This window comes from Protopterus annectens, chromosome 5.part0, assembly GCF_019279795.1.
Source record: "Protopterus annectens isolate FY-2018-M chromosome 5.part0, PAN1.0, whole genome shotgun sequence".
Lineage (NCBI taxonomy): Eukaryota > Metazoa > Chordata > Ceratodontiformes > Protopteridae > Protopterus > Protopterus annectens.
The window spans coordinates 712453061-712468313 of record NC_056735.1 but is presented as its reverse complement, the minus strand read 5'-3'; the positions used below and the strand labels follow the sequence as shown (position 1 = coordinate 712468313).

General features: G+C 35.7%; 1 protein-coding gene across 1 annotated transcript in view; it reads right to left on the bottom strand.

Moving 5' to 3' along the window:
* Positions 1–245: 245 nt before the first annotated feature.
* LOC122802773 (stromelysin-1-like) overlaps positions 246–15253 on the bottom strand; it is a 220913-nt gene continuing 205905 nt past the window's right edge. Inside the window, exon 10 of the mRNA XM_044072559.1 lies at positions 246–1406. Coding sequence (XP_043928494.1) covers positions 1306–1406 — 101 coding nt within the window. The 3' untranslated portion in view covers positions 246–1305. The remainder of the gene's footprint in view (positions 1407–15253) is intronic.

Below are 15253 nucleotides of genomic sequence, written 5' to 3'. Positions count from 1 at the left end.
TTCTCCATTTGCTATCACATTAATTGAACAGTAATGAAGTTAGACAGCATTATTTTCTACTTTCCTGAAACTAAGTGTGAATGCATCATGTAATGAAAGAGTTTTGATGTTTTCCAGTTATACTAAACCTATGAACTGATGTCAGACTTGTAACCCAGTTCACTATGTTTTCAAAAGTGTCTACAATAGATGTTTCACTTGTCTCTTAGCTTTAACATTTGATGTATATGAAAACAGAAACGGAATCTGAGGATTTCTTTATTTAGATTTGACATTGCACTTCTCTGCCACACTGATTCACAATACATACAACTCAATAAAGATTGAAAACCCATCTAAAGGTATATGATGAACTGTCAAAAAAATTCATAGTCAAAAAAGTAATAACAGTAACAATGCAGATTTTCTTCACTCATCATGAAACTTTTTTCCCAATGTTATAATACATTATGTTTCATGCGTAACACACACACACACACAGACACACACACACACACACACACACACACACACACACACACACACACACACACACACACACACACACACAGATTTAGACACAGTAATATTTAAACAAAGACAGCACAAACATCCTAAGAACATAGTGCTAATACTGAGTTAACCAACAAATAAGTTGGAGTACATTCAGTGACATTTTGTGATACTGCTTATGCGTCAGTCTAATAGTAATGACAGTTGCACTACTACTTCATTGTATAAAGTTTAATAGCTGTTGGTCATAGAGAGACATAACTTATATTAATTTGATAATGCATTTTGGCATACATTAAGATACACGAGAAGACAGAAATACAAATGATAATCAGGACTTATGACAGTATACACATTGTTAATTTTAGTAAAACTGTTTTTGTAGGAGAAGTGGGAAGGAAAAGATAGTAATCTGAGAGAATGAAAGCGAAAGAGACAAGGGGTAAGTATTTTGTTTTTTTAAGCACGTCTGTGTAGGTGAGATAAAACCAGAGTACCTGAAGAAAAACACATACAGACACAAAAAGAACATACAAAGTCAGACAGAAGCTATCAAGCACAGACATTAACCACTAGGCCTCCATGAGATCAAAGAGGAGCCCATCACAGACGTGTAGTCTCATATCAGGCAGCAATACAGGCAGACTAACTGAATGGGGGTGCATTCGCCTAAGGGAAGGTGGGAGGGTTCCAAAAATGAAAAATAAATAAATAACATTTTGGTTATTATATTAATATACTTTTTACAAAATAATGTCAAGAAGCACATCTACACATTTGTCTTCTGAACACCAGGTGTTTTTCATATCTAATTCAGCAGCCCAGCCATGCATTGTTTTTCAGAGTACAAACAATCTTTTTGCTTTTCAGGTCATATTCAATTAATTTTGTTCCACTGGAGAAGAAATAACTACCTGTTGAAAAAAAGAAGACAGAGTATAAAGATTATAATAGTATAGTAACAGAAGTTGAGTGCAAACTACATATAAAATATATATTTGAATATTATTAAGTACATGAAAATATATCACTTTGTAGTATAGCTATTCCATGATTACAGCATCCTTTTACAGGTCATAGAATTCGGTAAAGTTGACCTCATTTAAAATCATGCAAAATTCATTGGCTTTGTATAATTTCTCATCTAGTGATCTTGAAGAATGAGGGAACAAACTGAATGCATTTTGCCTTCTTTAACATACAGTATGCTTTAAATGGCTGTATAATATTTCCAGTTTTCTTGCTTTGTCTATCCGGACTTTTACTGATCTAAGATTTAGTAGTAAACTACTGCATACATGTAAATATGTTCGCACAGAGATTGTACCTGAAATCCCTAGAGCTTTTCTCCTTGGGTCTCCACTGAAAAGGGGCAACTGATACCTAGATGGACAACCGCAGTAAACAAAAGCTAATATAAAAATAAATAAATAAAAACTGTGCTAAATATGAAAGGACAGTGAAAAGTGAAAAAGTCCATTGCAAAACAAAGATATACTTTATTTTACTTTTCATTTCAAAGGGTTTTTTAGAAGGCCTTAAGCAAGATTCCAGCCTCTGCCATCCCCATGCTGTTACACTGACAACTGAAATCAACCTCATCAGTGGAATTCACCTAAGACAGTACCTTGCAACATCTAGGTATTGGACTGAATGCAGCCCTTCTATGCTCTGACAAAGTAATGAGCTTCACTAATATTCTATTTTCATAAATCTCGTTACCTATTTCTTAGTGCATTTATCAAGCAACATAGCCTCTCATTGGCCAATGTTCTCTATACTGGTATATAAGTAGCTTTAATTTCTTTTGACTGTATTATATTTTCTGCATGTTAGTAGATCAGTATTCTGACATTCTGACTGGTTCTTAGTTTGAATGACAGGCTGACATATATACATATATATATATATATATATATATATATATATATATATATATATATATATATAAATACCATTATTTCGAACAAAGAAAGTACAACCTTAGTTTAATGAAAGTGCACTTAAATGAAAGTGCAATTTTGCGAATTCTGGTACAGCAAACCGGCAGTTAAAATAAAAAATAACAATTTAAACTATGTTTTCTAGGGGGGGCAAGCCCTCCAGCACCCCTGCTACATTAAATATACTAACTCCGAGATCACACTACAGTGGGGAAATAGGTATATTCCCTTATCCCCACTGTAGTGCTCTGTTTTATTTAGAGTGCCGGTTCGCTGAACCAGAATTCTTGAAAGTGCACTTTTGTTGAATTGCACTTTCCCGAAAGTAAGGTCGTACTTTCTTTGTTCAAAATAAAGGTATTTCAATCAAAGAAAGTAGACCCATATATATATATATATATATATATATATATATATATATATATATATATATATATATGGATCTACTTCATTTGCCCTAACTTCCGATTGCCCGACATCCATTTGCCCGACCCCATTTGACCAAAATTTCATTTGACCGAAATTCCGTTTGACCGACACTTCATTTGACCGACAAGTATTATTGGCAAGTAAATGGGATATGCTCCCTTCCCCACTGTAGTGCAACCCTGGAGTTAGAATATATAGTTGGGGGTGTGGGAGGCACAGCTCCCCACAAAGGGGGGTTTCCGGGGTGAAGCCCCCCACTTACTTTTGTTTTACTAAGCAATATTAAAGCAAAACTGTGCTGTGCCCCCCACACCCCCCTAACTATATATTTTAACTCCAGGGTCGCACTACAGTGGGGAAGGGGGCATATCCCATTTACTTGCCAATAATACTTCTCAGTCAAATGAAGTGTCGGTCAAATGAAATTTCAGTCATTTGGTGTCGGGCAAATGAAGTAGACCCATAGATATATATATATATATATATATATATATATATATATATATATATAATATATATATACATATACATATATATTTTTTAACATGGGATCATCCTTTTGTAACATTTTTTATTTTGGATACATTGAAAACGCCAGATGATACTCACAGGTCAGATAAAATATAGAGGGCATGCCTGAATGTGCTGCAATGTGTACATCTCTGTGTGCATATTGCAATACCCATTTGGCATTCATCAACTTCCCTAACACAATGCTGCACGTGTTCTAACTTGAAGACTTGTAACACTGTGCAAGGCTGGCTCCATGGCAGTGCTGAATGCTAATGAGGCACTCCAGTGGAGAAACATGTGATAACTAGCCAATGAAATGATTAGCTGTGTAGATCAGCACAGCCATCCCCACCATGTCACAATAATAAACACAGATTAAAGGCTGTGTTTGCCTACCTACCATGACGTGTTATGTGGATTAGGGGAAGGGGTAGCCACTTAATACCAGGGATTTCTCCGAAATAAGTGTCATAATAGGACAGACATCAGTATAGGGATCAAATGTGGGGGAATTACTAGACACCAGGGATACATATAACTTAAGTGCCACAATGCCACAGACATCAGTACAGTCATTGGGGGTGGGGGAATCACTAGACACCAGAGATACATATAACTTAAGTGCCACAATGGCACAGATATCAGTACAGTTGCTGGGGGTAAGGGAATCACTAGACACCAGGGATACATATAACATAAGTGCCATAGTAGCTCAGACATCAATATGGAGATTGAGGATGAGGAAAATCCCTAGACTTCTGGGATAACTCATGCATTAAGTGCCTTAATGACATCAACATCAAGACAGGGATCAGAGCATGGGTGACACTAGTCACTAGAGCTTATTAGATACATGTTGTAATGGCACTTCTGCTATTACAGGGATTGGGGGAGCCCACAGGAGGGCACATGGTTGATGGAGTGTGGTGTGTGTGTGTGTGTGTGTGTGTGTGTGTGTGTGTGTGTGTGTGTGTGTGTGTGTGTGTGTGTGTGTGACAAGTTATTGTGATTCAGAGAAATGCTAATTTGCCAATAATGATATCTTACCTCATCCCAGCTACCATATCTCTGAATTGTAAAATACTGTATTGTGGAAGAAGGGCCTTTGGCTCACTCAGGGCTCTTTAATTAATTCCTGGGACTTTCTTTTAGGCTAGCATATACACTGCTTGCAGTTTAAATGCATTGCAATATTTCATTTTGTTTTTACATGGTGCAAGATGGGACATTAAGGTTTGCTTGCTTGAAAATATAGATGATAAACTCATGTGTTTCATATCTCTAAAAAAGATCCTTCCACATTTATTGAAGGAGACAGCCCATATAAATTATCCTTGGTATTAAGACTTTAGTATGCTTATAATAAAATAAAATGAATTCAAGGTAACCTTCAATGAAGTAAATATATTTATCCATTCAACATCAGTTATCAAAACAAAATAAATGTCATTGGGTCATGGTGGACACAGTGAATGGTCAACTTATGATGACACATTAAAATTTTACCCTGAATTATTTAAGACAAAGGCAGCATTTACTAATAATGTTACATATTAAATATTGAGAATTATTTTATGTATTTTCTCCGGTACACATTTCATTTGTGGAAACTGTATTCAGAGAATATCTTTGGATAAGCTGTATATTGGTTGTTTTCTGAATGGATTATTGATCTTTATTCTTTCTCACCCACTATACCTCGGGTCTATATTAGAAGCTGGAAGAGTCTCTTCTTCGAACGCTTAAAAGCCAACACATAAAGAGCGAATGCTGGAAACCGTGAACACCCACTTCCGTGAATTTTTTCCCTGTGAAAAAATGTCCTTGGCTGTTATCGGGAATTGCCTTTTTTTCCAATGTAGAGTGATCTCAGAGTTGGTATATTTAGTTAGGGGGTGTGTGGGGGGCACACCATTCCACATCGATGGGTGTGGGTGGGGGGTGAAGCCCCCCACTTGAATAGGGTTTTAAAGTTTGTTTTTATATTTACGGCCAAGTGAAATTTTTTCATAGGAAAAATTCACAGAAGTGGCCATTTACAGTTTACAACTTTCGCTCTTTATGTGTCAACCTTTACGTGTTTGAAGAAAAGACTCTTCGAGCATATAATATAGACCCTTATACCTCTGTTCTATCATATACGTAGATGTCCTAATAGCTCACGGATTACCATGTTTTCTCATTCAAGAAAATTGCCAGGGCACAAGGTTCAAATCTATGTGAAAAAAAAACTACAGATAAGTGTTAGCTAAGCTCCAGTGATTCTGTTTTAAAGCTAGTGTCTCTAGCAATTCTTATTTCTTAGTACAGCTTTTGAACTCTTTGTTACAAGTAGCATTTTCTTAAACTCCTTCAAAATCGCACACATCAAACTAATCCACAACATAGATGATGCTATACATCTCTAAACCTTTCAGCCAAACTGTAGGCAACCATTACTGGCTAAAGTCAGGAACCAAGTCAGACTTTTTTCCCCCAAATTTAATGTTATGCTTTTGCAAAAGCATGTATTCAATTGAGGATTAAACCCATGACTGTTACACTGTCTTTACCTGATTCAAGTTTCAGAAAAATGGTAGGTGTAATACACATCAGAGTAGTCTTTGGGGAGTTATGTATGGCATTTGATACAAGAGATTACAGCCTTCTACTCAATGACCTCTAGCCTATAGGGGTGAGATTAGAAGATGGTTAGGTTCCCAGTTGCCAACAGGAAAGAGCCATGGTTATATGAAGGATATATTCTCTATACTATTACCTATTCATGAGGGGTACTTTATGATTCAAGCCTAAGTCCTATGTTGCTTTCTGTATTTATTCATAGATTCAGCTCCTATGACCTATGCTGCTTTCTATTGGATTATATATATATATATATATATATATATATATATATATATATATATATATATATACATATATATATATATATATATATATATATATATATATCACTTAATATTTATGTAGATATCCAGATGCTTCTCAGAAGCAATGGCACACTATTATCAAGAGCTGTTTGGAGAAAACCTTTTCTTCCTACATGTGTACATGGGTAACTGTTAAGAAACTGACAACTAACCTCTCTAAAATGCTCGTCAAGATTTTTGGAATGGCCAACAGACAAGCAGTTTCTTTTCCTCAAGCAATGCTAAATCTTAGTCTATAACCAATGTTATGATACATGGTTTCCCCTCTCTGAATTTCTTTATTAGCATTTAATTACTTACTATATTTTTTATTTAAATTTGTTGACTGGGAACTACTATCCAGGCATGACCCATTTTCAGTGTAGGTGTGGACAGAAAATGCTAAGTGCAAGCATGTACTATGGTAATGCAAATGAAGATAACATTTTATTTATTTATTTAACTTTGTTAACCTAAACAGATTAACATTTTGATTATTTATTTAATTATTTATTTAACTTTGCTGGCCTGGGGTATGGGCTAGTCATAGTCTGTGAGACTATAAAAACTTGAGGCAAAGATAAAAACAGGGTAGACAGACACAGAAAAATATGATGCAAAGTTAAAAGCAGATTGTACAAATATCTGATACAGTAAGTGAAAATAGAACACATTAGAGACAAAATGAGCAGTGTTTGTAACAGTGGTAATTGTAGCTTGAAGTGCCTTTAGTTTAGCTGGTGCTGGTGACATAATGATAAAGTCCTGACAACTGCCCAGGTGACAGAAGCTTGACTAGTACCTCAAGTGATAGATAGTGCCAGGTAGTTGGGGCAATCCCATCTGGGGGAGACAGAAGTGTGAAGAGAGTTCCATTGACGGAAAAGGTGGCCTGAGAGTGGATGTTAACCTCACCAAGCCACCAATGGGTGGTAACCTTCATAGCAAGTTTGCGAAAGCATGCATTTGCTAGGAAAGACATTGTAGGTACCATAGTGACACATTTCAAATTTCCCCTGCCAAGGAGCTTGGGTTAAGCCACTCAAAATGCTTACATTGACAAAATTCCTGTGACAGGAGAAAGCACCCTTCATGGCTGTGAAAAATACAAACTAAAGAATTATGGACATAGGACAGAGCCCTATAGGACACATTGACTGTGACCTAGAATTTCACATCCTGTTCAGGTGCTGTATACTTGTCATATCCTATTTGTACACATGCAGCTATTAATCTTATCAAGATTACATTACTATATAGTTGTTTTAATTTATTGATCAGTGTTTTGTGTATGACCATATTAAAGGCTGAAGGTAAGTCTATATAAATTATACTGCAACATACCTTTTCATTTATAGCTGTTATGGTATTATAGAACATCATGCTACATTATATTTTCAACATATGCATGATATATGGTTTCATGTCTCATCATTTCCAGTTCTAACAAGGATTTATCCAGAATAACCTTCTCCATTATTTTTTCAGAACAAAAAAATAAACTTGTGAGTCTATATGACTCTGGGTTTCAATATCCCCTTTCCCTTAAAGATGCATTTAACAAATGCATGTCTCATTTTAAGGAATCTCCCATATTTAAATGACCCAGTGAATAACAAATATAATAGTACTGTAACTTCATGCTGAAGTGTTCTCAGGTCATTACTACTAATTTTGTCTTCTTCCTGTGCTTTGTTTGGGTTCAGTCTGCATACTTCTTTTTCAATATAATCTAACTTAATGTCAGTATCTGAAGTTAGCTGGATGTTACTAGCCCAATTTAGCATCCCTGTTGTGGAGACAAAGTATTTTGCATAAGATTTTGTAAATAAATATCTATAATCAGTTGTGTCTGATTATAAATTTTAGAATCTACACACAGTTTATTGAGTTTAAAGTCTTTAATCCTACCACATTACATATCTAGAATGGTTTCCTATTATGTTCAGTATCTTTATATAATTATCTTCACTTTTTTCTAATACTGTTTCATACGATATTTAATTTGTCTGTTGCTTTTTTCAGTTTTCAAATTTATAGTTCCATCTTATTTCCATTTCTCATATTTTTATTTTCTACCTTCAGTATCTTGTTCTTATGGAAATATATCCTCCTGACCTTGTGTGTCTAGATCCTGATGTTAAACATGTTTTGTTTATATATTTATTTATTTTTGCGTTCTTTTTATTTTTGCATTCAAACAATTTCCTTTCAAAACTTGCCATGTTCCTTCTTTTGTACTGAATACTTAACTCCAATAAGTTTTACATAGTGACTATTTTGCTTCCATGTTGTCTGTTATTAACCTTCTGTGGTGGTGCTGTGGTAGCGTTGTCGCCTCACAAGTAAGACGCTGTCCAGTTCAATTCTCAGCTAGAGCGTCTTCTGTGTGGAGACATACGTGAATAGGCGTACCTTCGTTGAAGGTTGTGCATCAGGGCTGGTAACTCGGCATGTAAAAATCAACTACCAATCATTAGCGGACCGGAGTTCCGCTGTGGCGACCTCTAACCGGGAAAAGCCGAAAGACACAACAACAACAACAACATTGTCTTACATTTCAGTTTGGCAGAATTTTCTAGGAATAGTTTAACCTTTATAACCACATGATGACTGCACACAGGCACTAAAACTTGACATGAAGTAGCAATCATTTCCTTGGAATGACAACTGTTCCCTGTTAGGTTTGTTTACAGTCTGTGGTAATTTTTGTTCTTAAACATCTTGTAAAAATAATTTGCTTACTAACATTGTAGAATAAGTATTATTCTAGTCTCCATCTCAAATCTGTGTTAGAGGTTATCAAGGAGTTGCATCCTAGCAATTCATGGTCAAAGATCCTTGTCCTCAAGCATCTGTATAAGGAAGCTTATTCTACCAGCTTTTGCCCTTATTGTTGAAATGCTCAAGCTTTGTCTAGATCTCATTATTTCTAGCATAAATATTAGAACAAATAAACTTATTCCCCAATATACTGATTAGACTTTCCTTATAGAGACATGTATAGATTAGTAGTGTGTCACGTTGGAAGAATATAGTCAATAGAGAGCAACTAGTCTTTCCTTATATGAAAAATCCTGCTCAGTGCTGATATTTCCTTTTGCAAAAAAACTTCTAGACACATTTAAATTTTCTTAAATCTCTGGAACTGCATGAGCTACACTTGCTTATTCTGTGACTGGACTAATTAAGGATTTATACAAAGGCAGCACAACCGAAGGACTCGTATAGCTAATGTTATAAAAAATGTTCTTATTTGTTTGCCTTCTAGTTATAAAGTTAACATGTTGAAATCTGCGGTGTCTTTCAATGATAAAGCTCTGAGAATAAAATCATTGTCAAGAGAGTATGGAAATTGGCCACTACAATGACCAGTAAGAGATGCATTATACTTCTTACTGTTAAATGAGATTCTAGTCACATTTGACCAGTTGAAGAGAGAATCTAACCATTGCAAAAGTTTGCAAATATCACTAGTATTTGGACCCAGAACCCCCATCTGGGGTTATTGGCATATTTCATTAATTACTCTTGTGGTATAGCTTGGAAGGCTGATGTATATACTGGACACAAATGAGCCCAGCACATAATGGTATGGATCCCTTTTGTTCATAACTTTAGCAGTAGATGAAGAGTTTCTACCTCTGATCTTGCATGCATAGGAAGATAGCCATTCTTTAAAATTGTTCACTATACAAAGGTTAGCCTTCTGTGCTGATACTTTGTGTTTTCCTCTTACATACATATACAGGGAAGGAATTATTCAGTAGCTCGGCCCAGTCTGCAGCATATGTGACTTTCTCACCTCTCCTTCCACTGAAGTAATTTGCCGATATTTCCTCCTGCATTTTTCCATTTATTCGAAGGAAAAAAAACAGCCTTTACCACCATTGGTGTGTCATTTCATTTTTCAGAGCTACAGGTGACTAAGTATGCACTGCTGCCTTTTCTTATATGGCGTTTGTTGGTGTTGTGTCTTCTTCCCTGCTGCATTATTTCATTCCATTTTCAGTCTTTTTAATTTATTTCCACAATTCCTTCTCATCTCCTCCTTTATTATTTTCTACCACATTTTCATTACATTTACCACTCTTTTTCCCAAACTACTGAAGTCTACTCCCCCTGCAGTCCTAGACCTGTCTTCCTGTGCCAAATGAATGTACAGGGACTGAAAATTATACAACACACAGTTTCAACTGGTCACCAAAGTTTCTATGATTTTAAGTTTATTTATTTTATTTTACATTTGTTGACCGGGATAGTCCGACTGGATGCATGTCCATTTTCAGCAGAGGCCCAGGGAGAAAAGCTCCAAACTTTTATCTCTGAATGTGAGCATTTCGCAGTTCAGTACTACAATATTATAGTTCCCTGAAGAACATGATTGTTTTTTTATTTGTTGTTTCTCTAATTATGCATTAGAATCTGTATTCATTGCAATTTTCCTGCAGTGCTTGGAGTTTGTATTGTAGTTACTCCACACTTTCCAGGCTCAGTACTAAGATTTCATCCTTCTCTTCCTCATTTTCATCATCATCATCATCATCACTGTGTCCACAATGTCTTTTATCCCATCCTAATGCTACACTGCTAACACGCCACAACCTTTGTTCTTCATGTTCCTTTGGTAAATCCTGCATCCAGGTGTCACCACAGCATCTATATTACCTGATCAAATGTTTAGGTTAGTGAATACCTAAATGTTGATCTGTTAATATCGAAAAATTAAAACAGCAAATGGCTGATTTAACGTAGGGAATGAATTCCCTCGGCGGCCAAAAAAAAAAAAAAAAGAATTAAACCAAAATGCCCCCACATCTCCCCTAACTAAATATACCAACTCCGGGTTCGCTCTACAGTGGGGAAAGAATCCAAATCCACATAACAGCCAAGGAAATTCTTTCCCTGCGTTAAATCGGCTGTTCATGGTTTTTCTGCTTTCACTATTACCAGATCGACATTTAGGTACACGCTAACCTAAACATTCGATTGGGTAATAGGAACTCTCACCACAATCCAGATCCTGTCTTTCTGTCTATCATTACCTAGGTTACTGTTACCATGTTCCTTCTGTAAATCCAGAGTCCAAGTGCCAGCATATGCCAGAGCCTGGCTATCATTACCCATATTTCTATTTTTATATTCCTTCTGTAAATCCTGAATACACATCCATAGTGTAAAGAACCAAAAAATCCTATCAAAGTAAAAAAAAATCTGTTGTTTAATATTTAATGTATGATTTTATGATCTGACATTATTTATCCTGTATGTCATTTCTACTATTTGTTACTGCACTTCATGTGATAATATTATATAGTTTATTAATTGAATTATGCATGTTGTAGCTTTTCTCCCCTGGCCTCCGCTGAAAATGGGATTTATGCCAAGTCGAACTTTCCCAGCAAACAAATGCCAAATAAATAAATAAATTAAATTAATTAAATAAATGCTGACCCTGTGTGACTTTCAGTTTATTAAAAAAATAAGCGCTTTCATTCCAATTACTATGTGGAACTTCATCCGAACAAGAACTGCATAATTTCTTTCCACTTAAATACCTGAAACTTAACATGTGATGCAACCAATAATGAACCAATGCAACAATTTCATGTAATAGACTGGCATATGCAACTTTCTTCAGAAAATAAATAACTAAATAAATAAATAAGTAGATACTCCTGAATAAGCATGTGACTAAAGATGGTTAAAAATTCTAGCAAAGCGTATGAAATACATAAAACAAGTCATACTTTTAATTATCATTTACATTTTAGACCCTCAATGCTTATATGCCCTTAAAGTTAAAACACTTAATTGATAGTTTGTCATTAATTCCAAGGAGATTTATAGTGTCTAACTGTACCTGCCAAAAATATATTGTCAGTAATAAATTCTGGTGATAATTAAATAATTTATATTTCAGAGAACAATTAACACTTATGGGGCTAGACACTGCTAGACCTAGATGTGATTATTATTTACTGTTACAGAAAAAAAAGACCAGACTTTGCAACACTCAGATACAATAATAAACAATGAATCACCAGACAGAGCACAGATAAAAACTATCCTAAGCCACTCGTATGCTTGTGTTATTGATCATTGAACTTTATCATGAAGGAGAAATAGTATTTAAAATAAGAAGGAAATATTTTGTAGATGTCTGTATTCTTCTGTTTTCTTTATCCCAGAATTATAATTGTTGTTCTCTTATGACAAAAAATACAACTGTAATAGTTTTGCACTTCTAAGTTAATATTCAGCTGTTCCTTGGATATATTGTTAAAGTTAATTTTAATATGCCACTGTGGGCTTTTTATTGATAAAAATAAATTTGTTTATTTGATGCTGTTTCATTAGAGTTAATGTGCAATTTATTCAACTAGCTTTTTATAGGAAGTATTACAAATGAATTATAGAATTCAGGATCAATCATTTAACTACTGTTTGATAATATTAGCACTGGAACCAACATACAAAAGAACAGACTGTGAAAAACTGAAAGGCTGCCAGTCCAGCTAGATAGACTTTTTGTAGATAATTATATGTAATTGTAAATAATAATAAAATCCACAGGCTGTTTAACAAATGTAAAGAAAACTTGTGTTAAATGTTGAACTTCAGAACTGTAACCACAGTGCACTCTTCAGGAAGAAAGCTGATAAAGTAAAACATTTTATGACTGATCTCAAAGCTCAGAGACAGAATGTCTCGACTTAGGAATTCCTTCTATTGTTTTGAGACCAGAGATAATTGCTAGATTTTGCATGTATAATGTCTTTTATTGTTGTGGTTTCCTGGCCAGATGCAAGATCAAAGAACTGTTGAAACTCAGAGTTTCTGTTAGCCTGGGAAATTAAATCAGAAGTGGAAATATTGATGTAATCTAAAACAAGTCAGAAGTGATGTATTATCAATTTAAGACTTTCTCAGAGAGAGAGAGATTTAGAGCATTTTGGATTTTGTCTGAAGAGCATCCACTCACCAGTACTCTGCCTTTGTGCTGTATGTAAGTAGGATCTTACACTTTAGTGTTTCTCTTAGAAATAGATAGAAAATAGTAAGTTTAGTCTAGCTGTTTTCTATATTTATGTCAGACTATTCCACAGTATTATTTTAAGCATTTTCCTGTGATCTCTGAACGGTTGACTAGCACTGTGTTGAATTGAGATTTGTCTTGTGTTTTTATTATTTATTATTAAATATTTTTAAACCTTTTGTGACGACCGTGCCCTGGCCCAGCAATCAAGGAGCCTCAATCCTCACCACTAACACCAGGGAGGTCGTCTCATAGAAGAGAGGAAAGGATAACTAATACACACAGTAAAGTACAATTTCCCTTAAGTGCACACAGAGATCACAGTCAGTCTGGGGTTGGTTGCTGCCTTGCTCACCAGGTCCCCAATAAGACTCCCCACTGGCACAGCTATATGGTCCAGCTCTCAGCCTAGCTGGGCAAGCTAAAACATTCAGTACCCTCTCTGTCCAACCAGTGCTTCATGTCCCTGTCCACCTAGCTGACACAACACACACACTTTGAGATAAATATTTATACAACTTCACAGACACTCCTGAGAAAGGCTGACACAGATTCTCCAGCTGTGCCCCTTTACCCAGACCATACAGTAGTAATCCCTGCCATCACCCAGCTAATAATATCAACTACTAAAAGGCCCTTAAAAGGGTGTCCAATTATTACTGTGCAATATTATTATCCAATGGTAATGTGACTATACAGTCTAAGGCTTATTAGAGTGGCCTATTACAATTAACTCTCTACACAAACCAGCCACAGGTAAAGGTTTTTAAAATATTTAATAATAAATAATTAAAACACAAGACAAAACTACTACACCACAGAGATATCTAAGAGTTCAGAGATCACACAAAAACTTAAAATAATACAGTAGGACAGGTCTGATTTCAAAGAAAAATACCTAATTAATCTTTACTAGCTTTAACTATTCCTACTAGAAATCACAGTGCTAGAAACTTACATGTGAGCTTTGGCAGAGTTCTGAGTTAGATATCCAAGATCAAAATGCTCTCAGTTTCTTACTGAGCAATAGTTTTTAAACACTAACCAATAGCTCTGCTGAGGCCCTCCCATATTACGTCATTTTGACACTTAGGTTTTCCCAGTATTCATATTGCATCATCTTGACACCTGGTCTGAGTTATCAGGCCACAAACTGCATTATTTAGAAATCTAACACCTGCTCAGAAACTTACAACAATATAAGCCATTTCACATGTATACTGTAACAGAAACCAGAGCAATAAAGCACATTCCACATCTAAATTCTGGTCATAAACTTTAGCCTTAAAACAATGGGCATGAAACCTTCATCCAGACTCACTGGAGACGAATTATAATATGAAAGGGTCACAACATGCTTCACTGGGTCAGTAGAGTGCAATGCTGTCACATATTTTGCAGTTCCACATTTCACAGTATTCTTTTACACTCAAGAAAACATGCCTGTATTTTACATTTATTTACAAATGCCAGAATTATATATCAAATTCTATTTGACTAGGCTGGCAGCCTTCGCCCATCTCTCCCCAATCGTCACATCTCTTCCCCCCGAGGAACTCAAGCAAGTTTTTCAAGTGCCCCTTGAGAAACATTGCTTGAGAGTGTCAGGTCTATCTGGGTGTACCTCACCCCGTTCCCTGTCTTGAGAGCCCATCTGCATTGGCATTGCTACTCTCACTGTGGTGCTGCACTGACATTTCATATGCTTGCAACCCCAGACTCCATCTTAGCAACTTGGCATTTTGCTGGCTCTGTTTAACCATGTTAGAGGGTTGTGATTTGTCATCACAGTGAATTTTCTTCCATACAGATAAGGCTGAAGTTTTTGTAGTGCCCACACTATGGCTAGACATTCCTTTTCTACCGCTGCATAGCATTCCTCCATGGGTTGCAGCCTATGACTGAGATAAACCACTGGGTGCTCTTCT